We start from the raw sequence: 24,904 nt of genomic DNA on the forward strand, positions 1-24,904 counted from the left end.
ATCCTCACCAACTGGATCTCCCTCAGTGGCAGGGCCATAAGCAGGGTCTGAGATATTGAATGGAGTGCCCTGACAGATTCATATAGGCAGGTGCTTCTGAGTAAGCATTCATAGGATTGCTTTGTCGGTCCCTGATATGTTAGTGGAGCAGGGGAAAGTATTATTAAATAATAATTATATATTATCATACTACATTCAGAACATTAGAATGGATAGGTGCCTAAACATAAATATATATTATCATTTTCATAGTATTACTTATGCACCCATAGGGTGGCCCTATTACTTAAGCACCTGTAGTACTCAGATGATGGAGCAACATAATATATGCATTTGAACCAAGTTGTAGATCATGCATATGCAATATGGGAATTGTAGTAAGATAGTATCAGTATTACCTAACATCTCCATATCTCTCTCTATCTCTCCCTCTCTCTGAATGAAAAAATTGACAAGCCTACAAGCAACTCTGGAATACATTTGCTAAACTATAATTAATCAAGATGCGGAGAATCCTGGAAACAGGTAATTTTTAATGCCCTAGGTTTGCAAACTAAGCATTTTTAAAATATAGCCTTTACTATTTCCTATGGGATTTTTAATGTTTACTTTGCAATGGCCTTTACTGCCAGCAGGCAAAACCAAACCCAATGGAAGGCCTCATATTACTTAAAAAAAAAAAAAATTAACCAAGCCCAGGAATTGCAAAGAGATATAAAGCAGAAGCGTGAGGGTGTCATCACAGAGGGGACCCTTCCTTTTTCTTTCTTCTACACCACTGAAATTATCTCACCCGGCTTGGTCATGAGCCGACAGCTGTATGCGGCAAACTCCGTCTGTGGAAGAAGGGGTTTCTCATCAGCTTCTGACATAGGTGGTCTAAGTCGATATAGATCAAGTGCACATGCCAGATCCCAACTTGGTGGAAGAAATAGTTATAGCTATAGCTCTAGGAGCCTCGCAAACATAGGAGGAAGCAAAAGAATATCTTGTAGCAGTGGAGCCTGCGGAGGCCTTGATATTGGACATCATGTTAGCTATGGTGTTCGGAACTATGGCAATGTACATTATGGCATCCCCAGAAGCTACGTTGAACTCAGAAATTATGCTGTCAGATATCGAAATGACCACGGAGTCAGCTTTAATGAACACCTCTTAAAACCACTCTGTGTTGGAGTTGACCCTGAGATCCAAAAAATACGACTTAATGAGAGGGAACAGATGAAATCTCTCAACAACCAGTTTGCCTGCTTCATCGACCAGGTCAGAGCATGATGTTTAAGTTTCCTTTTCTTCTACAAAATGGCACAGATAGGAACACAGGAAGCTGCTGTTTGCTGAGTCAGACCATTGGCCCCACCAACTCAGCACTGTCCACTTTGACTGGCAGCTGCTCTGCAAGGTTTTTCTTTCTTTCCCAGCCCTTCCTGGAGATGCTAGGAATTCAACCTGGGGCTTTTTTCATGCAAAGCAGATGCTTTATCACCAAACTATGGCACCATCCCCAAAGATAGACCAAGACAACAAAGCACACACCCCAAAACAACACAAAATGATTTAAACCCTGTATAATTTAAATAATTCGCATGCGCACACGCACACACATTCAAGACAAGAGCCCTGAGGTTACAACAAACAAATTTTACTTAAGACTCACACTCCAACTCATTGTAATGATATAAAATTGCTGTTGCTCTAACCTTCTCTTACTGAAACAAAAACAACCACCACCCAAAAGTTTAGGGGTGTTTTTTTTGCCTGAAAGCATGACATTGCCAGGCTTGATTGTTTTCTTGAATTTAACTAACCAGATATTAAGGAGGTCTGGATTGACCATATTTGCACACTTGTTTATTTGTTTCTGGATTCATCCACAATTAGTCTAGTTACAGTTTTATGTTTTTGAAATTGTTCTTTGGCTAATTTGTACCATGTGAAATACTGAATATCCTGAATGCTAGGTATCACATGTATTTAAGTAGACAAAACCTCTTTGTTAAACTAAGCAACATGTTCAAGCAACATCAAAGCAACATCAAAGCACATATTTAAAAGTGTTACTCTAACATATTTCCATACAAAGTGTGATAGTTAATATCTTTAAGACCACTTTAAAGTAGAATTCTAGCACTATTTTGTTGATGCTGTGTGGATGCTGCTGAACTCGCAGGATCCACAACTGCCAAATGTAGTGTTGTTAGAAATGTGCAAAACTTCCCTAAGAAATTTTTCTAAGGGGGAAAGATCATTTCCCACAAAATCTTTATCAATATTTTGCCAGACCATAATTCTCCTAATTCCCCTCAATTCTTGCTTTTCAGTGAAATTTGGTTACAGCCACAGTTTTAGAAATCACGAGCAAATCCCTTCCATAGCAGAGAAAGGCACAGGTGAGGTGTATAATATGTGGTGTGAGAGGACAAGAGTGAAGATTACTTCACTGCCTTTCAGCCACAAGGTAGCTAATGAGAGTGGCACAACCCTATGTACCATGGTATCTCATACATTGTTGTCAGTGGCCCACATTGGGACTCATAAAGCAGGTATACAGTAATGTTGTACACACACTCGGAGGAGGGGTGATTTTTGTTGAACTCCCTTCCCCCTGAAGCTGACTGTGATTCCTTCACAATCGTGCAGCTCTCCAGGATATATTTTTGGGCATCACAATTGGTTTCAGAGGGAAGGGAAGAAGGATTAAAGTCACCCCTCCCCAGAGTGCATGGTGTGTGTTCGCTGTGCATGTGTTCTGTTAGTCTGGATGTTGGGCAGTAATTATTAAAAGCTTGAGGATAGGCAGTAGCCAACTTGGACCACATAGGTTGCAAGTCATGCACTGTGATATCAAAAACTCTTCTCAGATCAACTTGAAGTAGAAATTTAAAGTTCTATTAATGTCAGTGTATACTGCACAAGGGAGTGAAGACTTCCCAGCACTACCTGTATTCCAGAAGTGCTCTATAAGATCGCTGAGGGTCAATGACATAGTTCCGATCTTCCAGAGTGTAAGCAGCACTTGGAAGTATTAGCTCCTTTGCACAACAAGCACATCATGTTCAGGAGGCCTGGGGGAGTTGTGCAAGGACTGCAACTCATCCCCACAGACCCTCCTAATGTGTGTGCTTCATTAGTCAGGATTAGGGGTGTGCATGAGCCAAAAATCACATGCTGCCGAACCAATTCGGTCGAACCGACCATCCGGTCCAGTCTGTTTGGCCGAACCAGTTCAGAGGTTCGGGCGGTTAATACTTACAATGGGGAATCTGGTGAGGATTCTCCTTTACAAGTACAAGGGTGGGGGACCCTAGGAATGAAAGAGTGGCTAGGTGGGGGTGGTGGGAGAGAGGTAGTTAGATGCTTACCCGGCTGGCGCTGGTGTATTTTAAAGCAATAATATTAAGAACCAACTATCAAATGCAACCCATGTACATCTAATCATCGTTAACCCCATTTAGATAAAACCCTGATTTTAGAAATGTATAAGTATTCCATTATTCCAGCATCATATATAACTAGAAAGGTTGAGAAGAGGAGGAATTCAATTTAGAATAATATAAATTGGGGATTACACAAGCAAATTCAAGTTAGGCAAGTGTCGTGGCGGACATAGCATTCACAGTTTGTTAGTTTAATTTTAAAATTCAGAAAGAAGGACAGGGTTGTGAACAACGTGCACCCTCACTGTCAACTCCTTCACCATCAACAAAGATCTGTGGTCAGTGCATTATAAATAAATTGCCATGCATTTAAATGCCGCAATTGCACTTAAATGCACTTAAAGTTGCAATTGTATGCATACTTACCTGAAATAAAGTTGCCTTGAAATCAATAGCATTTGTTTCTCAAGCAGACTGCAAGTGCTGAAATGTATGCATTAATTTTATTTATATGAAAATGCAGATTCATATTTTGTTAAAAAAAATTAACTGTGCCTGGAGGGCAATTTTCCACACTGGCTAGCTGAGCATTTAACACTGAGTGGCTGTGAAGCTTGCCTAACAAGAGTGGAGAGACTAAGGTTTGGATGCATGTATTTAACCTTCGATTAAAATCATTTTCTGCCCTTTCTTGAAACTTTCTTGGTAGTTTCAAGAATTACCCTAAACCAGCCCACTATTTAATGAATTTAACCACCTTGTCCCAGAGAAGGCCTTCTCCCTTGCATGATTTTACAGACTTCCATCTGCTATACTGGAGGGTAGGTACTGTAACATCCCTATTACCAGTCAAATCTGTCCTTGTGGGCAGGGTTTCAAAACTGTGACTCATGTTTTTCTATACTGCTTATTTTACAGAGATATTCCTTTATCTCCTATGGATGATGGATATACAACCTTTTAATTAGCTAATCGCTTTGTATCTACAACACTGTGTGTGGCCAAATTTTGTAGGGATGTGCAAAAAATTTCGGGCACAGAACAATCTGTGCCCGAAATGAACAATTTTGGGTGATTCGGGGCCGAACCGAATCATCCCCGATGTCCCCCGAATTTTTTCGGACACGAGCCGAATCACCCGAATTTCGGGCAAAAAAAATTCGGGTGATTCGGTTCATGGTTGATTTTTGGCGATTTTTTAAAGTTTTAGTGACTTTGGGGCAGTTCGGGGGCATATCATGGGATCTGGGCAAAAGGAGTGGGGTGGGGTGGTAGCGCCTAATGGGTGCAGGCTACCACCCCAATTTCAGGGGGATTGGGCAAAGGGCTGATTTTTGGTAAATTTCTGAAAATTTCATGTCTTTGGGGCAGATTGGGGCATATTGGGGCAGAAAGTGGGGCCTGGGGCAGAATAGTGGTGTGGGTTGGTAGTGCCTAATGGGTGCAGGCTACCACCCCAATTTCAGGGGGTTTGGACAAAGGGGTGGTTTTTTGAGAATTTTTGAAGTTTTGGTGACTTTGGGGCAGTTTGGGGGCAGAAAGTGGATCTGCCCCAAAAGAGTGGGGTGGGGTGGTAGTGCCTAATGGGTGGAGGCTACCACACCAATTTCAGGGGGATTGGGCAGAGGGCTGATTTTTTGAGAATTTTTGAAGTTTGGGTGTCTTTGGGGCAGATTGGGGGCAGAAAGTGGATCTGCCCCAAAGGAGTGGGGTGGGCTGCTAGATAGTGTCTAATGGGTGGAGGCTACCACCCATCCCCAATTTAAGAGTGATTGGGCAGGGGGTGAATTTTGGTGAATTTATTTTTATGAGGTTTGTCTTCATAAGGTGAAGTGTGCTAAATTGATTACTTCCTCATATTATTCATAGTAAAGGAAAGTGTGAAAAAGTGAAAGTGGGGTCATGAGAGTTGTTTAATTGAAAAAAATCTCATTTGCTATGATAGAATGAGAATTCACACCTCAGAAGTTTTTTCTGAGGTGTGAATTCTCATTCTATCATAGCAAATGAGATTTTTTTCAATTAAACAACTCTCATGACCCCACTTTCACTTTTTCACACTTTCCTTTACTATGAATAATATGAGGAAGTAATCACTTTAGCACACTTCACCTTATGAAGACAAACCTCATACAAATAAATTCACCATAATTCACCCCTCTGCCCAATCACTCTTAAATTGGGGATGGGTGGTAGCCTCCAGCCATCAGGCACTATCTACCAGCCCACCCCACTCCTTTGGGGCAGATCCACTTTCTGCCCCCAATCTGCCCCAAAGACACCCAAACTTCAAAAATTCTCAAAAAATCAGCCCTCTGCCCAATCCCCCTGAAATTGGTGTGGTAGCCTCCACCCATTAGGCACTACCACCCCACCCCACTCTTTTGGGGCAGATCCACTTTCTGCCCCCAAATTGCCCCAAAGTCACCAAAACTTCAAAAATTCTCAAAAAATCACCCCTTTGTCCAAACCCCCTGAAATTGGGGTGGTAGCCTGCACCCATTAGGCACTACCACCCCACCCCACTATTCTGCCCCAGCCCCCACTTTCTGCCCCAATCTGCCCCAATCTGCCCCAAAGACATGAAATTTTCAGAAATTTGCCAAAAATCAGCCCTTTGCCCAATCCCCCTGAAATTGGGGTGGTAGCCTGCACTCATTAGGCGCTACCACCCCACCCCACTCCTTTTGCCCAAATCCCATGCTATGCCCCGAACTGCCCCAAAGTCACTAAAACTTTAAAAATTCACAAAAAATCAGGACTTTGCCCAATCCCCCTGAAATTGGGGTGGTAGACTCTACCCATTGGGCACTACCACCCCACCCCAAAATTTTGCCCCTGGGCCCCTTTTTACCCCCCCGAATCGATTCGGATTCGGATTCAGATTAAATCCGAAACCGAACCGAATCAAGGGTGATTCGGGTGACCCAGATTCGGGCACAAAACAGAACGGGGGTGATTCGGCTCGGGTCTGAGCCGAATCACCTGAAAATCTGAATTGCACACCCCTAAAATTTTGTGCAGCTGCATGTAAAATCATTTTCAGTTTTTGACTCCTGAATTTCAGTTTGTGACAAACTGCTTCGGACTGTGCATCCTACAACCTGTTCTCTTGACTCTTGTCCAACATGGCTGATCTCAACTGGTAATTATATTATCAGCGAGGGTCTGGTCAATATTATAAATGCTTCTCTGAGGGAGGGCAGGATGCCACCTTGAATTAAGGAGGCTATTATTAGACCACTTTTGAAGAAAGCTGCACTGGATCCCTCAGAGTTAGCTAAATCCAGACCTGTTTCCAATCTTCCATGGTTGGGTAAGGTGATTGAGCGGGTGGTGGCCTCTCAGCTCCAGGCAGTTTTGGATGAGGCAGCTTATCTCGACCCATTTCATACTGGCTTCTGTGTGGGCTATGGGGTTGAGACTGCCTTGGTCGGCCTGATGGATGATCTCCAACTAGCTGTTGAGAGAGGGAGTGTGACTCTGCTGATCCTTTTGCATCTCTCCGCGGCTTTTGATACCATCGACCATGGTATCCTTCTGGACCACCTGAGGTAGGTGGGATTGAGTGGCACTGTTTTACAATGGTTCCATTCCAACCTCTCAGGTAGATTCCAGATGGTGTCACTTGGAGACATTCTGCAAAGCGAGAACTGAAGTATGGAGTTCCACAGGGCTCCATACTGTCTCCAATGCATTTTAACATCTACATTAAACTGCTGAAAGATTATCAGGAGGGTTGGTGCTGGGTGTTATCAGTATGCTGATGACACCCAGATCTACTTCTCCATGCCAACCTCATCAGGAAATGGCATATCTTCCCTAAATGCTTGTCTGGAGGCAGTAATGGGCTGGATGAGAGATAACAAACTGAAGTTGAATCCAAATAAGATGGAAGTAAATGATTTATGTGATGTTGGGTCGATAACTGAAATAAAGCATCCATTCACTCACTGAGTGGCTATGTGTTGTGTGTGTGTGTCTCCATCCCCTTATTTTGGATTTTTGCTTTGGTGATTTCAGGTTCGGTGCCTGGAGCAGAAGAACAAGGTGCTGGTAACCAAATGGAACCTCTTGCAGGAACAGATGCCACCTGTTAGGAGAAATCTTGAGCCTCTCTTTGAAAACTCCATTAGCAGCCTGCGCAAGCATCTAAACTTTTTGCTGGGTGAAAAGGAGCAGATGGAACTGCAAGCGCAGAATGTGCAGCGGTGCGTAGAGGAGCTTAAGTGCAAGTAGGTGCCATTTTTTGTTTTTTTAAAACTATTTTATTTAAAAAATGGCCGCTGTGCAAGCACAAATGGCCTCTCTGAGGCCCTGGTCCATGCCAGGCCTTGCAGAGGCCATTGTGCATACACAGTGGCTTCCAAAATGGCCACCATGCAAATATACGGAGGCCCAAACAGGCCCCAAAACTGGCCTGAATAGGCTGGAGGGAGGCATTTTGTAGGTCGTTGGGGGAGAGGGAACCTCCGCTGACACCCCCCCCCCCGCCCCAATAAACTCCCCCGGAGCAGAGGGGAAAAATTGTTTTATTAAAAAATAAAATTTCATGAAACACACACACACCCCAGACCGGACTGGGGCAGGGTTTCTAGTGGGGTGCAAAACTGAACTGGGCCAGTCAGGTTTGGGTCTGGTTCAGACTCAAACCAAACCGCGTCAGCCAGTTCCATGCACACCCCTACCAAATTCAGCACAGCACTCCTTTGGCGGGTGATTCTGGTTTTACATTGTGTTTCTTTTTAGATTGTGAGCCCTTTGGGGACAGGGAAGCATCTTCTTATTTATTTTTCTTTGAAAACCACTGTGAAACCTTCCATTGAAAAGCTGTATAGAAATGTTTGTAGTCAGAGAGAGCAGCAAGCGAGTGGGAGGCTGTGCACGCACCACTACGCCAGCATGCAAAAACACTGGCTCGGTAGCTAGCTGGCTGTTGTGCCTCAAGCCAAGGGGTGAAGTTGCTGGCCTGGCTGGGGATTGCAGGCTGGGTGGCCCGGAGGGGAGAGGACTGTGTGTGTGTGTGGTAAGCCTAACCAGGAGATGCATTTACAGTTAAGAAGCAGGGGCCTGGAGAACTCGGCACCTAGACGGCAGACTGAGCAGACATGCAGCTCACCAGGTCAACAGCTTCACAATGGTGACCCGTATTTATTCTCAAATTATCCAATTTTTATCAAAATATGCACATATAATATCAATGGACATATGCACATTTTTTTGCACAGTAGAGACTTTTTTTGGTGCAAAGCGTCCTCTATTTCCACTTTTTTGGTGATGGATATTGACCTTATTCACCATCTGGACCTGGCAACCCTAGTCCTTCCCTAGTCCTTTTGCTTAGTCCTTCTCACTGTCTGCGATGGCAAACTGGCCTCCAGATGTGCCACCTGCATAGGATGCTATTGTTCCCCTGTTTTGATGCAGTCTAATCTGTGTGCATTTGAAAGTCTTTGGGATCTTGGTGTCAGGTGTTCAAGTCATGGCATGTCCTCTTTCTCTACCACCTCCAAACAGGTATGAGGAGGAAATCAACCAGCACATGACCACGGAAAATGATTTTATTTTGCTTAAGAAGGTGAGAGATCCAGGTTGCTGTAGGGTGATTTCTTTTGGCATTTCATAAAAGGGAGTCTGTGAATACTCTTAGCTATAATTAATGTCAGAAGAGGATGTAGACAGGGCAACATCAAAATCCACATTTGCATTTATGCACATCATGCAAATTCCCGCTTCTCTTCACACACCCTTTCCATCTGCTTTAGAAGTCTAACCGGCCCCAGATCACAACCACAAAGAGATTAGAACTTCCACTTCACCCATAACTATGTATTGAAGAGGAAGGAGAAAATCCACCCTTTTACCACCTATCTTGTGGATACCATAACATAAAGACCCTTGTAATCTCGACTATGCATTGTCTTTCTCCCTCACTTCTCCATTCATACATGGGTTAAGTGGTTGATTCTGGTAAAGCAACCAAAGTTTGGAATTAGGGAGTTTGAGATACAAACTTTTTCAGTTTGGAACTTCTGGGCTAATTATGAGCTTAGCCCAAACCTCTTTCAAGTCTGGGCTGAACGCATAATTGGCTTCCTCACCACTTCAGCCCTCCCTTTCCCTTTCCCACTGAAACTAACCCAGCAGGAGTGATGAGAAGGGCTATTACTGCAGCCTTCTGCATCAGCCAACGATAGCATTCCTAGGCATCAGGATACTTTGGAATCAGAAGTCCTATTTTAAACTGTGTTAATGTTTAATGTTGTGTTAATACTTGTTTTAAGTTATTTTATTGTAAACCACCCATAGATGGGATTTTGGTACAGATCAGTGCACAAGTATGTACATGTGATACCATGCATCTGAAGGGCGTGCACCCTGGCTCACTTTTAAAATGAATGCAGGTACACACAAAAATGTATGTATGTGCAGACATCTCTACACTTGTACAAATAATGCCTGAGCAGGGCTATAGTTTCTAGGTCTTCTTAGTAAGGACTGGGAAACTACAATTTTTAGGAATCCTGGTGCCCAAGATGCTTCTGTGAATATACTTAGTAGCACTGTAGGTGCCAGGATCTTTGAAAACAGTTGTTTCCCAGGGCTCCTGTGTAATTTCAATGGAAGGAGCAGATAGTGCATCCTTTCCTTTGTTCACATGTATCTGCTGTTTCCGTTGAAAGGAAGTAGGGCAGCCCAGGTGTGCATGAATGTCATATATATACTGGAGCATGCATGAAGATCTAAATGAGAGTAGATGGCCCGTAGCAATTTGTTTGCATTGACCATCAGTTCATGGTATGTGTATGAGGGGAGAATTTCATGTGTTTTTTAAGTGGCTGTTAAGAAACTGAAGGGTTCCCATCAGATCACATCTATTTCTTGACAGATGAATAGATTTGAATCCAGTGAAAAAGCAACTGCTTAAAAGCTGCTCTTCATGAATCAAGAAATCAAATACGCCCATGAATAAAATGAATGCTTTGATTCAACAGAAGCCACTGGAGATCCCTGACAAGGCCATTTGGGGAGTGGCCCTGGCTCAGTGGTAGAACATCTGCTTTGCATGCAGAAGCCCCTAGGTTTAATCCCTGGTAGCTCCAGATAGGGCTGAGGGGAAAGCCCGGCCTAAAACCCCGGAGAGCCACTGGGAGTCAGTGTAGACAGTACTGAGCTAGATGGCCCAGTGGTCTGACTTAGTGTAAGGCAGCTTCATGTGCTCTGTCTCCACCTTCCAGGATGTAGACTGTGCTTTCATGAACAAAGTGGAGCTGGAGGCCAAGGTGGAGACATTGAAAAGGGAAATTGAATTCCTGAGGTGTGTGCATAACAAGGTAAGGAATCCTCTAACTGATCTCGGAAGGGAAGAATCACGAGTAGCTTCTTGTGAAAGCCCCAGTTTCTCACATAATGTTCATTTTGTGGCCAGCCTGCAGCAACTCTGTGGGGCAAATAGCAGAGGTCACAGTCAGGGCTATGTGCTGTCTTTTTTTCTTTCTTTTAAAATAACAATTCTTCACCAAAGTAACAAAAATTGTGTAAAAAAGAAAAGAAGAATTCTGCTACCAGTGCAACAAATTTGCATGCTTTCTTATCTTCAGGATATTTTATTCCGACAACTGTCCTATTTTGCATGACTGTTCTTCTTCAGCAAGCCATGCAGGGCTGGCTCATCCACTAGGCGAACTAGGCCTGGGTCACATGCCACTCGTGAGCGGGCAGGCAGGCACACTTCCCATCAGAGCAAGTGGGCAGGTGGCCGAGTGCGTGCTTCCCATCCCTGTTGCAGTCTACCTGGCCGCCCACTTGCTCTCCTCACCACCTCTGCCCATGCTTGTGCTGCTGACAGCTGCTTATGGGTAGTCGGTCTGCCATGGTGCATTATAATCACACTGCCACATAATTGTAACATGTCACATTGAAGCATCATTATAACACACCATGTTAGGCAGGCTGCCCAGTGGTGCGGAGGTGGTGAGGAGAGCAAGTGGACAGCTGGGTGACTGACAGGGACTGTCTGCCTGCATGGATAAAGGGGTGGGACACCTACCTGGGTGAAGAGGGTAGGGGTGCCAAAACCAGGCTTCATCTGGGGTGCCAGCAATCCTTCAACCAGCAGTGGAGTCATGAGCAAAGGAAAAAGAACTGGGGTATGGGATGTCAAGGGCCAAAATCTGTCGGTGGGGTGGGGACCCACTGATTTCCTTAACCCTTGATTATTGGGGACCTGTTGCAGAATAATACTTGTATAAGTGATAACACAGGAAGCCAACTTTAAATGTGAAGAGAAACAAGAGTTTGATATTTATTACTTACTAAAACATAGGGTAAGAAAACAGTAAACAGGCCAACAATCTCTTATGCAGAGAGAGGGAGAACCTTTCAGTTTGAAATTCAAGACAGCATGCAAGAAGGCTAAACTGTAACTTAGACTCTATCCCCAAGCCTGAACACAGACATGTAGATATAGACAAGCATGCCCTGGACCAAAACAGAGACGTCTATGGGAAACAATCCATTTACTCACTGGTGAGGGAAATGCCCTTTACAGCAACTCAAAGGCATACCACATAAACATTAAGGTCCCCTATTTTTGCCACCCTATCTGCAGTAAAAAGTGAGGGACATTTTTCCAGAGATGTGAAGTGGTCAAAAATCTTCAATGGATCTGTATGGGGGAGAAATTAAAATAAACAAGCTAGCTAGCTAGCTATATGAGAAATGCACACAGGATGATCCTACATCATGGTGTTATGTTGTTGCTTGGTGCATTCTTGAGGGGGAAACAATGATAAGAGGGAAACTGGCTGCTGGGAAGATGCCCTGTGCTTCAAGCTGTAGCCACTGCTGCCACAAGGAGAGTAGAGCTAGTCCTGTGGTAGTAAACATGAATCAGCCCCTTTGCTAAGCAGAGTCTACCTTGGTTTGCATTGGATGGGAGACTACATGTGAATGCTGTAAGATATTCTCTTTAAGGCAGGCGTAGGCAACATGCAGCTCTCCAGATATTGCTGAACTATAATGTCCATCACCCCCAGTCACAATTTATTAAAGAGGGAGATGATGGGAATTGTAGTTCAGCAATATCTAGAGAACTACAAGTTGCCTATCTCTGCTTTAGGTGATAGGGCCATAGCTCTGTGGAAGAGCATCTTTACATAAAGAAGATCCTAGTTTCACTCCCTGGGATCTCCAGGTAGGGCTGGAAAAGACTTCTGACTGAGCCTTGAAGAGCCTCTGCCAGTCAGTGTAGACAATACTGAGCTAAATGGACCAATGGTCTGACTTGGTATTTTTCTATGTTGGTATCTTCCTATGACTTGGCAGCTTCCAATGTTCCACAACATAAAAAGTGTGCATGTAAACAGGGGGAACCACAAATCAAAGGTTTCACCATCATCACCCAAACAAAGCTACAGTAAGCCCCCCACCTCCAAAATCCATTTAACTTCAACCCCCACCCCTTTGCCTTTGGCCTTCCCACTACAGATTGTGCTTCACGGCGAGGAATCTTCCAACCTGCAAAATTACTTGAAAAGACAATGAAAAATCATAGGTAGCTATTTTAGTCCATTAGAACTGGCTTTTGGGACTAGACAACACACTGACTGTGTTGATTATTAATAATAGCCACATTAGTTTGTCTGAGAGTCCCCTTGCAATAATGAGCTTGGAAAATTAATATTGCTGACATGTTACCTTTGTCTTCAGTCCAAGGTTCAAACAAATATGGGCAAACCTCGCCATTTGCGGACCCACCCTCAGTGGTCCCATGTATCCACAGTCGGGTAATTGGTACCCAATCTTGGCATATGTGGCAAAAATGGTTTTACAAGGGTTAATTTCATGTATCCTCAGTGTCAGGATGGCTGGAAATGACCTCCGAGGTGATTTCTGGCCACCAATTTCAGCAAAAGAGCCATTTTGTGGCTCATTAAAAAAAAAAAAATCCCCTAGCAATTTTTCACAGAAAAATGGGGGACTAAGGACTTGGAGTGGTGGCATTCCTGGACAACCGGAGAATGCAGAGCATGGTAGGGCACTTTCCCCTCTTTAAGTGGAGAGACAGGTGTTTATAACAACACAAAAGGTCATTAAAATGTATTATCTTTTCTTTGCTTATGACCGACTTCTCTTTTTATGGTATAAGCTTGTGGGTACCGTTTAATTATTATACGGCCTATGGTTAAACAATCTATTATATTAATTCTCCTGGGTGTGCCTTGGAATGTGTGTCCCAGCACCCAGCTGATTGGCTGGGCAGCGGATGTGCCTGATTGGCAGAGGCACACCCAGGAGGATTGGTTGCTGTGGCGGCTGCAGGCCCGGGAGCAGGAAAAGAAAGTGGCGGCAGAAGTGGCGGTGGGGAGGAGAGGTGGCTGGGCCCAGAAGCAGAGACTAGGGCAGAAGTGGGGGGAGAGGTAACTGCTGACCCCAAAGAGTGTTCATATGCTCTGTGTGGGGTTGGCTAGTAAAATTGTAATTGTTCTCCCCCCCCCACCCCAGTATTCCATCTGTGGCCTAGTATTCTGAATGTGGCCACACACCTCAGTCCATAAAATTGTAACTCCCAATCAAGATGTGTTATTTAAAACAGACATGAATAAATTGCTTCTAAATGTATGGGAATATGAAGGAGAGAGCAAGAGTCTCTGAAGTTAAAGAGACTCACTCATCTCCTCACTAGGGTCTCATTCAAATTTTAGGAGCTTGCTCAGCTTGAAGAGCAGATTCAATGTGGGGCATCAGTCATTGTACAAATGGACAACAGCCGAGATCTGGACATGAATTCCATCCTCCAAAATGTTGAATCCTGGTATCAGAGCATTGTACAGAGGAGCAAAGCAGAAGTGAATGCTTTGTACAACAGCAGGGTGAGTAATCACACAGAAATTTTGAACAGAAGCCCATGGGGCCCATATAATACCATCAGTGCCACAAATTGCTTCATTTTCCTTCTCTCTTGGAAAAAGAAGATGAAACAGTTCCTCACTGAAACACTGCAAATAACACGCGAGGATGCCTAAATGTGACATGAAACTAAGACTATAACGTAGCACATAGCTCTCAAGACTGGTAACCATTGATACACTAGTCCTCCATGAATTTGTCTGAGCCCCCTTTAAAGCCATCCAAGCTGGTGGCCATCACCACACTCCATGGCAGCTAATTCCATTGATTAATTATGCACTGTGTGAAAAAGTGCTTCCTTTTGTCAGACCTAACCCTCCTGTCAATCCATTTATCTATTGTTATGAGAGAGTGTGAAAAACTTCTCTCTTTCCACTCTCTCCACACCATTCATAGTTTTACAAACCTCTATCATGTCTCCCCTTAGTCACTTTTTCTTAACTAAAATATCCCAGATATTGTAGCCTTTTCTCATAAGGAAGGTGCTGTAGCCCCCTAACCATTTTAATTGCTCTCTTCTGCACCTTTTCCAGTTCTACAATACATTTTTGAGATATGGCGATCAGAACTATTCACAGTATTCCAAATGTGGCTGTCCCATAGATTCCCTGGCCATCTGGAGGCTGGGGAAAAGAAGCTCGGCCTCCAGAAATCCTTCAGTGCACTGTGCAAGGAAGCACTGTTCAGGCAGCCCAACCAGACACACGGCCAGGATCTGAAGAGCATGCCCAAGGAACAAACTCAGGCAACCCGGCAGGGCAGTGCCAGGATTGGGCCTGGGTAGGGCTGTATAATCCTGTGTAGGGCTGATAGTGTGAATGGCCTCACTGAGTTGACATTTTTCATTGTGCTGTCCACCAAGACCTCGGGATCCCTTTCCCAACAGCTCAGACCCCCATCAGTGAGCCGGGTCTCCTGATCAGTGAGACCCGGTTTGTAAGAGTGAGCGGGGAGAGCGAGCTAAGCCCACTCTCCCCACTCATGATCAGAGCAGGAGCCCTGAGCGACCGGATCAGCCGCCCACATGATTGCCAGCTCCATGACGAAGCCAGCAGGGGCTGGGGAGCTCGGGAGCCACGCGGCCCCCGGAAGCTCCAGTATGCCCTGCGCGAGCACGCAGGGCATACTGGGGAGACCCCTGGAGCCGGGCGGTGGCTTTTCGCCTCCCCTCCGGGGATCTACTCGTGAGTAACCATGGCGTGGAGCTGCTACTCACAATCTTCAAAACCAGGTTTGCTGAGCGCTCACTCCGCAAACCTGGTTTTAGGGCAGGGGTAGTTAGGCGGGTTACCTGCCTAGGAACCACCGGGACCGCAGCCGAGCCCAGTGGTTCACATGATGGGGCGAAATCGGGCTAGCCTCTGCTAGCCCGATTTCACCCCATCGTGTGAATAGCCTCAGTGTATATCAGAGGCTGGCAAAATTGGCCCGCAAGCTGTTGTTGAACTACAACTCCCATCATCCCTAGATGCAATAAACTGTGGCTGGGAGTGACTGGAGTTGTATTTCAACAACAGCTGGCAGACCAAGTTTGCCCACCCCTTGTCTGTATGCGTGTCTATGTATTTACACTGAACCACATTTCCCATTTTGTTGCCCACTCATCCAGTTTGGAGAGATCCTTTTGGACTCCTTGTAATCTCTTTTGGATTTCAGGACCCTAAATGTCCTGGAGAGAATCTATGTGGTTGCTAAGAGTCGACACCGGCTTGACGGCACTTAATCAATCAATCAATCAATCAATCAACTGTCCAGGAGATAGTCAGGGAAACTGACTATCTTTTGTAGAAAGTAATAACTGCATTCTGTTGATAAGTAATGGTTGCCCCCTTTTTGTGATCATTCAGTATCAGGAACTTCAGAACCAAAGATGCCAAGTTAATGATGATCTGAAGATCAACAAGCGTGAGACTGTAGAGCTGAGCCGGATGGTACAGAGACGAGAGTGTGAAGTGGAAAAAACCAAGAAGCAGGTAAACAGTGACCAACTATCCAGCATTTCTGAGCAGACTATCTGCACTGAGGTCTGCTGTGCTAACATATCATTAGTAGGAATTTAACTCTGGGATGCCAATTCCCTTTTGTGTGGATAGGCTGTCTTCTATCCACAGCCGATAATGGAATAGATTTCCAATATTTAAACATTTACTGCTGTGAAAGCAGCCCTCTGTATCCTCACTCAGTGAGAACAAACAGATGTTTAACTACATATTGGGTCTACCTGAATCCAAGACGAGATTTCTCCCCAAGTTCTTTGATGTTAGAAATTAGGGGATTGTCTTACATTCAGAGTCCTTTTCCTTCAGACAAATACATGTATAACCTGTACTAATGATACTAATGATAAATACAGATATAGCCTCTATTTAATCTATGGAGAACATGAGGTGAACTCACCTCAGGTTTGCCCCACCCCCCACCCCGCTGATGTCCAAAGGATCGGAACCACAGTTCCTGGACCCAACCACAGTTCCAATTTTGCCCCCAAACCTAAGAATAAACCCTCAGTCTGTAATGAGTTCCACTCACCCAACCGAGGCTCCGTTCCCTCCAGTGTGTCATCTGGATTCTTAATTAGCTCCAAACCAGAGTTAAGGGAGGAAGCTTCTCCTGTGGGCTTTCATCCCATTGGCTGGTGTGGGCTGTCCTTCTTGGTTTGGAGGAAGCTCATGCCTGTGCAGCTAGTCCCACCCCCTTTGCCAGCTCCCAGACTAAAGATTGTGAGTGCATGGGGAGGGATGTGCACGAAGGAGTGCATGGGGCGGGAGGATGGAGGCAAACTATGGGTCTGTTGGACCTGCGGTTTGCCATTCTGTCTGAAATGGGCCTCTGTTTTTTAAGGAGGTCATCTTAAATTCAGAGTTGTCTTCTATTCCTGTAAATACAGTAATGTCAAGTTAGCAGGGCAAAGTTTTCAACCACTTCCTCACTCCAGTCGATCTGGTGTGCAGCTCAACTGTACCAGTATGTAAGAGTATGTTGCTCATGTCCAGCTACTCAACTCAGTAAAGTATACAGAATCCTTCATGCTCCTCTATATGCAACCCAGGATTGATGCTTTCAGTGCAAATGAGCTAGAACGGCCCTGCTGGGCTGTTCAGGCCAGCCTGGCCACGCCTACTGCAGCCTCCCAGCCAATAGCTGCAGGGAAAGCCAGAAAGCCTTGTGCCCTCATGGAGAGCTGGGGCAAAGCAGCCTAGCGCCACAGCTATCGGTGCGAGCGGCTACATTCTCACACACTCCAGTCTTGAATATACATCTTGATAGCTCAAAAATCCAAAGATCTCAGTGACACAGCGGAATATTCTGTTTTGAGGGTTGCAAGCCCTGCAATTTTTGAGGGTTGCAAGCTAGTGCAAAAGGGGAAGTTGAATCTCTTGTTGAACCTATTGGCAGGTAGCTTGTCTGCAGTCAGCCATTGGTGAGGCAGATCAGCGTGGCAATCACACCTTCAAAAATGCCCAAGAGAAACATGCTGAACTAAACAATGCCCTTCATAAATCCAAGGATGAGCTAGCATGTATGTTGCGCAACTATCAAGAGCTTCTCAATGACAAGATGGCTCTGGATATTGAAATAGCCACATACAAGTCACTGCTCGAAGGAGAAGAATACAGGTATTGGTCCACTATTTTCAGAGTCCTACTATACTGGGTACTGTATAGATAAGTGTGTGTTAACATCTAAGCTATCTGGTTTTTCTGAATCCACTAGCAAGGATCTGACTCAGAGCAAATGCACACACAAACATGGGTCTGTACTGCTAAAAAGTAACTAAATATCTGAATGTTGCCCTGGCATTATTATTATTATTTTTAAATCCTGCATAGGGAATGTACATCAAGAAGACTAGGCTAAACCTTTCTCCTTGACACATTAACTTTCCATATGCAGAGTATATAACCCCCTCTCCACCCCATTCTGGTTCAAGCTTTACAAGAATGTACCCCATGTCTTCCCAATATTGGTTTGTCATGTAGTTATACTTGGTTTGTTAGCAAAATTCTGGATGCATTTACTGAACCACATCCAGCAATTATAGAGTAGCTTGCCAGGCAGCATCCTAGTATAGCTTTTGGTACCATTACAGACGTTTTAATTTTTCTTCATACCGTCCAGTTTTGTGTACATAAGATTTTTCAAGCATACATCTAAAATACAAAGCAGTGATCTTCACTCTTTTTCAAGTGGGGGCCACTGTGGCAAATAAACCCACCCTTCACTTTGAGAGCCATTTCCCTCTGTGCTGACCTTCGCATGGTACTGCACTTCTCTCAGTGCTTGACGGCCCTTTAAGAGAGGCGGAGCCCTCTCTTAAGAGCTGTAAGGGGAAAACACTTTCTAGCACTCCACACATGCCTTCCAAGATGGTGCAGGAGCTCAAGGCGCCCCAGTAGCACTGGGTAAAGCGCCAATGGGAACAGTCACCTCTGCATAGTGCCAAGGGAACCATGCACAGTATTCAGCTTCTCCTGGAGCTTTGCACAGGCCCAATAAAAATTAGTCAGGGAGACACACTGAGGGTTGATGGGAACCTGGTGGGAACCTGGTTGATGGGAACCTGGTGGGAACCTGGTTGATGGGAACCTGGCTCCTGAGCCTTACAATGAAGAACACTGATGTAAAGTGTGACTGTGACAAGCAGCAGGCAGTTGGAATCTCGTGTCTTCTTTTATGGCGGGCATTTGCATGGCATTTTCAAAAGGGAAAGAAAAGCAACTTACACATTTTGGGGAGGGTGGGGGAGAGATCCTCTACTGCTATTAGAAAATATGGTTTCTCACATGATCTAACAATGTTGCTTCTTTTTCTCCAACAGGATATTTTCTGGAAACCTTGCAAATGTAGGTGAGTAAATGTAAAGTTTCCCAGACAGTATTCCAAAGATTACCCTTTATAGGTCAACACATGAAATTGCCTTTTACATATGCAGCGGAATGAGGTGGGAGCAGTCATTGAAATGGCAGAGTCAACTCAGACTTGACATGGCAAGAATGGACTGAACCACTTGAGACTGCCAGTGAAGGAATAATATTTTTGGTTGGTCCCATATACAGTAAAATAAAACAGAAACTCTGAATATAAAAAATTATCATGGAGAGGTATGGGCTAGACATGGAGGTCATGCACATGGCTAGTAGAGGGGTAGGGAGGGCGGGCAGAGGGGAGGCAGTGTAGAACCTACCTTCCCGCCCCCCCAGATGAGCAAGATGTTCTTCTTTGGTGCACCATCATGCACCCACACAGTCAGTGCTGCTCCTGGCAGTGCGTATCACTGGAGGCCAGGGAAATGAGTCTCAGCTTCCAGGAACCCCATAATATATCACAGAACTAGCACAGTACATTGGCAGACTGGAGGGTCCCCTTGTGAGTTGAGCACTCTAGGCACTCGGACTGTGTGCAGCTTGAGCACATACAGAATCCCAAACCTGGGAATGAGAGCACACTCACACCCTTTAACCCCGGTTAAGGACTGGGGTTAAAAGTCGAGCTAATGAGGGCAGAAGCACCAGGACTGAGCTGGGCTGCTCATGTGAATAGCCTCAAGTTCTGCTGGAGATTTTTTATTTTATTTTTTTAACATGGGCGAATATTCAAGAATGGTATCCCCCACCTGTCATCTGAAGTGGTTACGGCTACAACATCATCATGCTGCATGCGTAGATTATCCTCTAGGCTAGAACTATCTACTCAACCTGGCAGTAGCTTCCTAGGATCTACAGCAGATGTCCTTTGTAGAGCACTTTGAGGCTATTCCCACAATCACTGGAAAGCAGGCTAGGGGATCGTGGGAACCACCGGGCTCGCAGGCAAGCCCAGTGCTCCCAAGGCAGCTAGCCTGTCTAATTCCCCCTCCCCATAAATGAGGTTAATTGATTTATTTGGTTGCTCATGTGTCGCTGCAGTGTGCGGCGACACATGAGTAGACCCCAGACCGGGAGGCTGCAAGCAGCTCCTGGGCTCGGGGGTCTCTCCAGGATACCCCGCATGCTCGTGCGTGGGACATCCTGGAACTTCCAGGGCCATGTGGCCCCCGATCCCCACAGTCCCTGCTGGCTCCATGACGGAGCCGGCAGCCACGTGGGCAGCGGATTGGGCTAATCAGGGCTGCCTTTTGATCATTTGTGGGAAGAAGCTCTTCTCACCGATTGTGAGAAGAGCTTCAGTTTTTGATTGTGTGAATGGCCTCTGTGGTTAACATGTTGAGAAAGATGACTTAAAGTAGTCCCAATGAAATTAAAAGGGCAAGTTAGGCATTGTGGGATTGCTTTGAGTAATTTTCCTCATCATAATTTCCCCCGCACTGGGGATCAAACTGGGACTTCATGAACGTAACGCTCAATCACTTAGCTATGGGCTGTCCCCAAATATATCTCATTCCCTGCGGAAGCTCCATTTTTGCTGTATTCAAAGCATGAGATATGTCCTTTATTACAGTGGTGGTGCCTATCCCAAGCAAAGGAACTGATGACTGCGGCTCTGTGCATGAACCTGGATATGGCTCTTTAAAGGGAGGGATCAGCAGCAGCAGAAGTGGAAAATATAGTCCTGGAGGTCCAGGGAAAGGACAGAACCCAGGAGATGCAGACTGCTACCCAGTAGGATATGCTTCTAGAAATGTATCTAATACTATGGGTAACCAGTGCATCCCTGGAGGTGAAGATTTCAATGTGGGCGGTGGGTATAATTCTACCAGTGGTAGTGGCAATTCCTCCAGAAGTGCCCAGAGGTCCAAAGGCACCATTTGTGGAGCTGGTGGGTCCACCACTGCCAATGTAGGTAGGTGTGTGGGTGGCTACTCCAGTCCTGGTGACACGACTGGTGCATGCTGTCACAGACATTCATGCACCCATGGTATGAACACGTCAAGAGGGCTCTCAGGCTTTGCAACTAACAGCAGGATATAAGCAAAGTCCCTACAAAGCAGGATATATGCAAAGCCCTCAAGGTTAAAACCAAACCACATAAGAAAAAAGGGGGAATCCAGCACTAAGTAGAACTTCTAAACTTCTGCACAAAAGAGAGTATAAGAGTATAATCATTCCCATAGCATGCTAAATGTGTCCAGTGTCTCACAAATGTTATCTTCTTTGCCTCTACAACAACTCTTGCAATGTAGGCCACAACTGATCTTATTTTACAGATTAGTGTGTGTTGCCCACGGCTACCTAAGTCTGTAATCATGGTGGGGTTTGAACTCATGTTTCCTGTTTTAAGTCCAAACAGCTATCCATTGACCCTTGTGATAGAAAGCCTTTAGGTGCAATCAGTTGATCAGTGCTTGGTAGATTGTACTCTTCCTCTACTGCGTACTTTTTTCAAGACAGGTCCACGTGATGGGTTAAGAGGGATTCCATTAATCTTGGTTAAGAGTTAAAGTTTTGCAGAAAGGCTGACGTGTGAGCTAAACAAACCAAAACCCATGCCTTTTGCCAGGAGTATTAATCTCATACAAGCTGAATCAGCACAGAGCATCTGTGTGCTAGTGCACTCAGCCTTCCCCACTCCAGAGTCTTGGTGGGGCAGCAGAAGGCCCCTTCATTCGGCCTTTCCCCCAGCTTAGCTTCCTCTCCTCCCCGCTTGCCCTTTGCTCCCGCCCCCGGTCACTGCTTGGCAGCTGCTTTCCCCCGCCCGCTCACTGCTCTCCCGTTCCTCCCTCCTGCTTGCTGCTTGCCCTTTGCTCCCCCCCACTGCTGCTTGCCGTTCAGCAGTTGCTTCCCTCCACTTGCCCTTTGTCTCCCCCCTCACCGCTCGGCAGTTGCTTTCCCTTTCTGCTCACCCATTCCTCCCTCCCGCTCACCAATCAGTCTTTGTTCCCCCCTCTCCCATTGCTTCCCCCCACACACACACACTTGGCCCTCTGTACAGGATGGAACAATGACGGGGCACTGGCGGGGGAAATGGTGGCGAAAGCTCCTTCCATAGGCCCACCAGGTTGTACGTTAAAGCCCCGCTCATTGGTCGCGGCTGCAGCGGGGGCAGGGCTTGCCACGTACAACCTTAGTGTATTATATATATAGAGAGAGAGAGATTACAAGATGGAAGAAGCTGTCTTATTATCAGTCAAACTCATCAAGCTCAGTGCTAATAGTACTGACTGGCAGCAGCCCTCCAAAGCAGAAACCTTTCTTAGTACTATCCTCCTACCCATGGTCTCCCGTCTTTGTTAGGAATGATTGTATATGTATGCAATGCAAAAGCATGCCAAGACCTAACAGCTGTTCCAGACTCCATTACAAAGTTTATAACATTAACTTTTAAATCTTTGATATACATCAAGGGGCAAGTGGACAGGGCTGGCTATGGCTGCATTCTCACACAAGGGGGAACCACAGGTAGATGAAGCCACATTTTTGTAACTATGAATTGCATTGCAGATGTTTCTCCAATCATAGCCCGGCAACCTCAGGTCTGAGGGGAGGGGAGCCCCTCCTACTTCCTGGTCCACTGACTACGTATCCCAGCAAGCTCTGTAGCACTCGCATGGCCAGATTGTGGGCAAAGGCAGCAGAACTTATGCAGGGCAGCAGCCATTGGCCACGATCTTCAAGGGGGCGTGCTGAGCACTATTGTGACTTTTCGGAATGGTCCACCCACCCTCAGCAGGGAAAGGGCATTTAAATCCTTTTAAATGGCATTTTAAAAATTATTATTATTTATTTAAGCCCATATTGCGACTGCAATTGCACCGCTGCCTTCATAAGAACCCTGGACCAAAACAGTCTCATACAAGCACAATTTTGTGGCAATGTGAGGATACAAAGGGGCACTATTTTTCAGTGACTCTGGGGAGGGTTCTAGGAAGGAATATGTATATAAGGGAGGGCAAAGGATCCAGGGGTCTGATCCACTGTGGCCAAGGATGTTCTTGCGATGGCAGACCCCAGCAAAGCAGATCAGGAACACCCAAGCACACTTCTACCACCATGTTGGCTTTCTGCTTAGGGATTAACCCTTTCATGAGAGGGCGAGTCCACTGGGGAGGACCAGAGCCTTCAATACCTTCAGTCCTCATTTGGACTGCACTCTCATGAGTTAGGCCATCCAAATCAAGGGGCCTCCACTTGTGTGGGGCCCCCATTCTCTCTGGTAAATAATAGAACTTGTACACCATGGCCCCCTCCTCTCCAGGCAACCCTTTCTTACTCCCAAGGAGTAGAGCCCATTCCATGTGTCCAGGCGGTACCAGGTGGGAAGACTAAGGTGGGCAGACTAGGGAAACACTGAGACCAGGGATAGATCTTAACTCTCATTTCAATTTCCTGGGTTTGGACTGGTATTGCAGTATATGAAGATCAGCCACCATGGGGAATTGTGGGAGAGAGGAGCCCCGATTATCAGCAATCCCAGGAAAGAAGGGTCGCCATACTGGGTGAAAAATAACATGGGTGTGTGCCAATGGATGACCGGAGTGGCAGAGGGCCTGCTAGGACTGCTTCTTTGTGGCAGTTGCCAAGGTGGGGAAAGATGTTGTGTGATTACCCATCCCCACAGCTTGCTTGTGTGAAGCAAGCAACCAGGCTGGGCTCCATTCAACTCCGGTTCGGCATTATGTGCAAATGGGACTTCTCTCAGAGTTTCTTTAAGTTCATTGTTTAGAAGCTTCTGCATTTCCAGATCTTTTGTGGTGATGGTTTTGATTGATCTGATTAAGATTCAAGAAGAATGTTAGAGGATGGAACTGTTAATGTTATAGTGGAGAGATAAAAAGATGGATACAACAAACTGAGGTAAGTCTCACAATCAGTGAGACTCACCAAAATGAGGTTTGTGGGGAGAGCAGGCTGAGCCCGCTCTCCCTGCAGACAAGCATTGCTGCAGCCCAGGGCAGCCGGATTAGCCGCCCACATGACTGCCGGCTCCATCACGGAGCCAGCGAGAGCTGCAGGGATTGGGGGTCGCGCGGCCCCTGGAAGTTCCAGGATGCCCCAGGCAAGCGTGGGGGGCATACTGGAGAGACCCCCGAGCTGGGGAGGCTCCTTGCAACCTCTTGGCCAGGGGTCTCCTCTCCATGCTGGTTCAATACATGGCCACAAAACCTGGGTTAGCGGAGCACTCATTCCGCTAACCTGGGCTAAGGGGAGGAGTAGGTAAGCAGGTGACCTGCTTTGTGGAAACCGGGCTTGCCTGTGAGACCGGTGGTTCCTATGATGCGTGGACAGCGGGCTGAGCTCCCTTAACCCGCTTTACATTGATTGTGATAATCACCTCATAATCTTCAGAAAGATTAAAGTAAGTCAGTATGTTTTGCCTCAAGAAAAAGAAAAGATTAAGGATAGAGCAAAATGAATTTTGGGTGTTGAGAGAGACTTCTCAAACAAATTATCTGAGCTCAAAGTTCCTAGCTGGATTTTTTTCTTTCAGGAAAAGAGTCAGTATCTAGGATATAAGGATAGTGAGGGGATTGGGGGCTATGTGGTGCTTATCTATTGGTTCCCTTCCATCTCTCTATATATTTCTCTTGGGCATACCTGTCGCTAATCCCATGTGTGGCAGCTCTCACGAGAGTTTGTGAGCGGCTGCCAGATAGTGATGGGGACAGACGGACGGTGGCCAGGCTAGCTGGCAGTGGGCGAGGAGGGAAAGAGGTGGTCAGGCCAGCCAGCCGGAGGTGA

At 45.8% G+C, this 24,904-nt stretch overlaps 1 protein-coding gene across 1 annotated transcript; it reads left to right on the plus strand.

Annotated features, from left to right (window-relative positions):
- The first annotated feature begins 804 nt into the window (after nt 1-804).
- Nucleotides 805-24,904, plus strand: LOC128344049 (keratin, type II cytoskeletal 7-like). Its single transcript, XM_053293481.1, has 10 exons — nt 805-1,263; nt 7,401-7,612; nt 8,895-8,955; nt 10,616-10,711; nt 14,084-14,251; nt 16,136-16,261; nt 17,685-17,905; nt 19,108-19,136; nt 20,727-20,966; nt 24,786-24,904. The coding sequence occupies exons 1-10, from the start codon at nt 805-807 to the stop codon at nt 24,902-24,904; spliced, it is 1,731 nt and encodes a 576-aa protein (XP_053149456.1).

The sequence above is a fragment of the Hemicordylus capensis genome, chromosome 2, assembly GCF_027244095.1.
Source record: "Hemicordylus capensis ecotype Gifberg chromosome 2, rHemCap1.1.pri, whole genome shotgun sequence".
Classification (NCBI taxonomy): domain Eukaryota; kingdom Metazoa; phylum Chordata; class Lepidosauria; order Squamata; family Cordylidae; genus Hemicordylus; species Hemicordylus capensis.

Coding starts and splice junctions, on each gene's coding strand:
- LOC128344049 (XM_053293481.1), top strand. CDS start 805: ATGAGCCGACAGCTGTATGCGGCAAACTCCGTCTGTGGAAGAAGGGGT. Junction 1,264..7,400: donor TTGCCTGCTTCATCGACCAG/GTCAGAGCATGA, acceptor TGGTGATTTCAG/GTTCGGTGCCTGGAGCAGAA. Junction 10,712..14,083: donor TGAGGTGTGTGCATAACAAG/GTAAGGAATCCT, acceptor TTCAAATTTTAG/GAGCTTGCTCAGCTTGAAGA.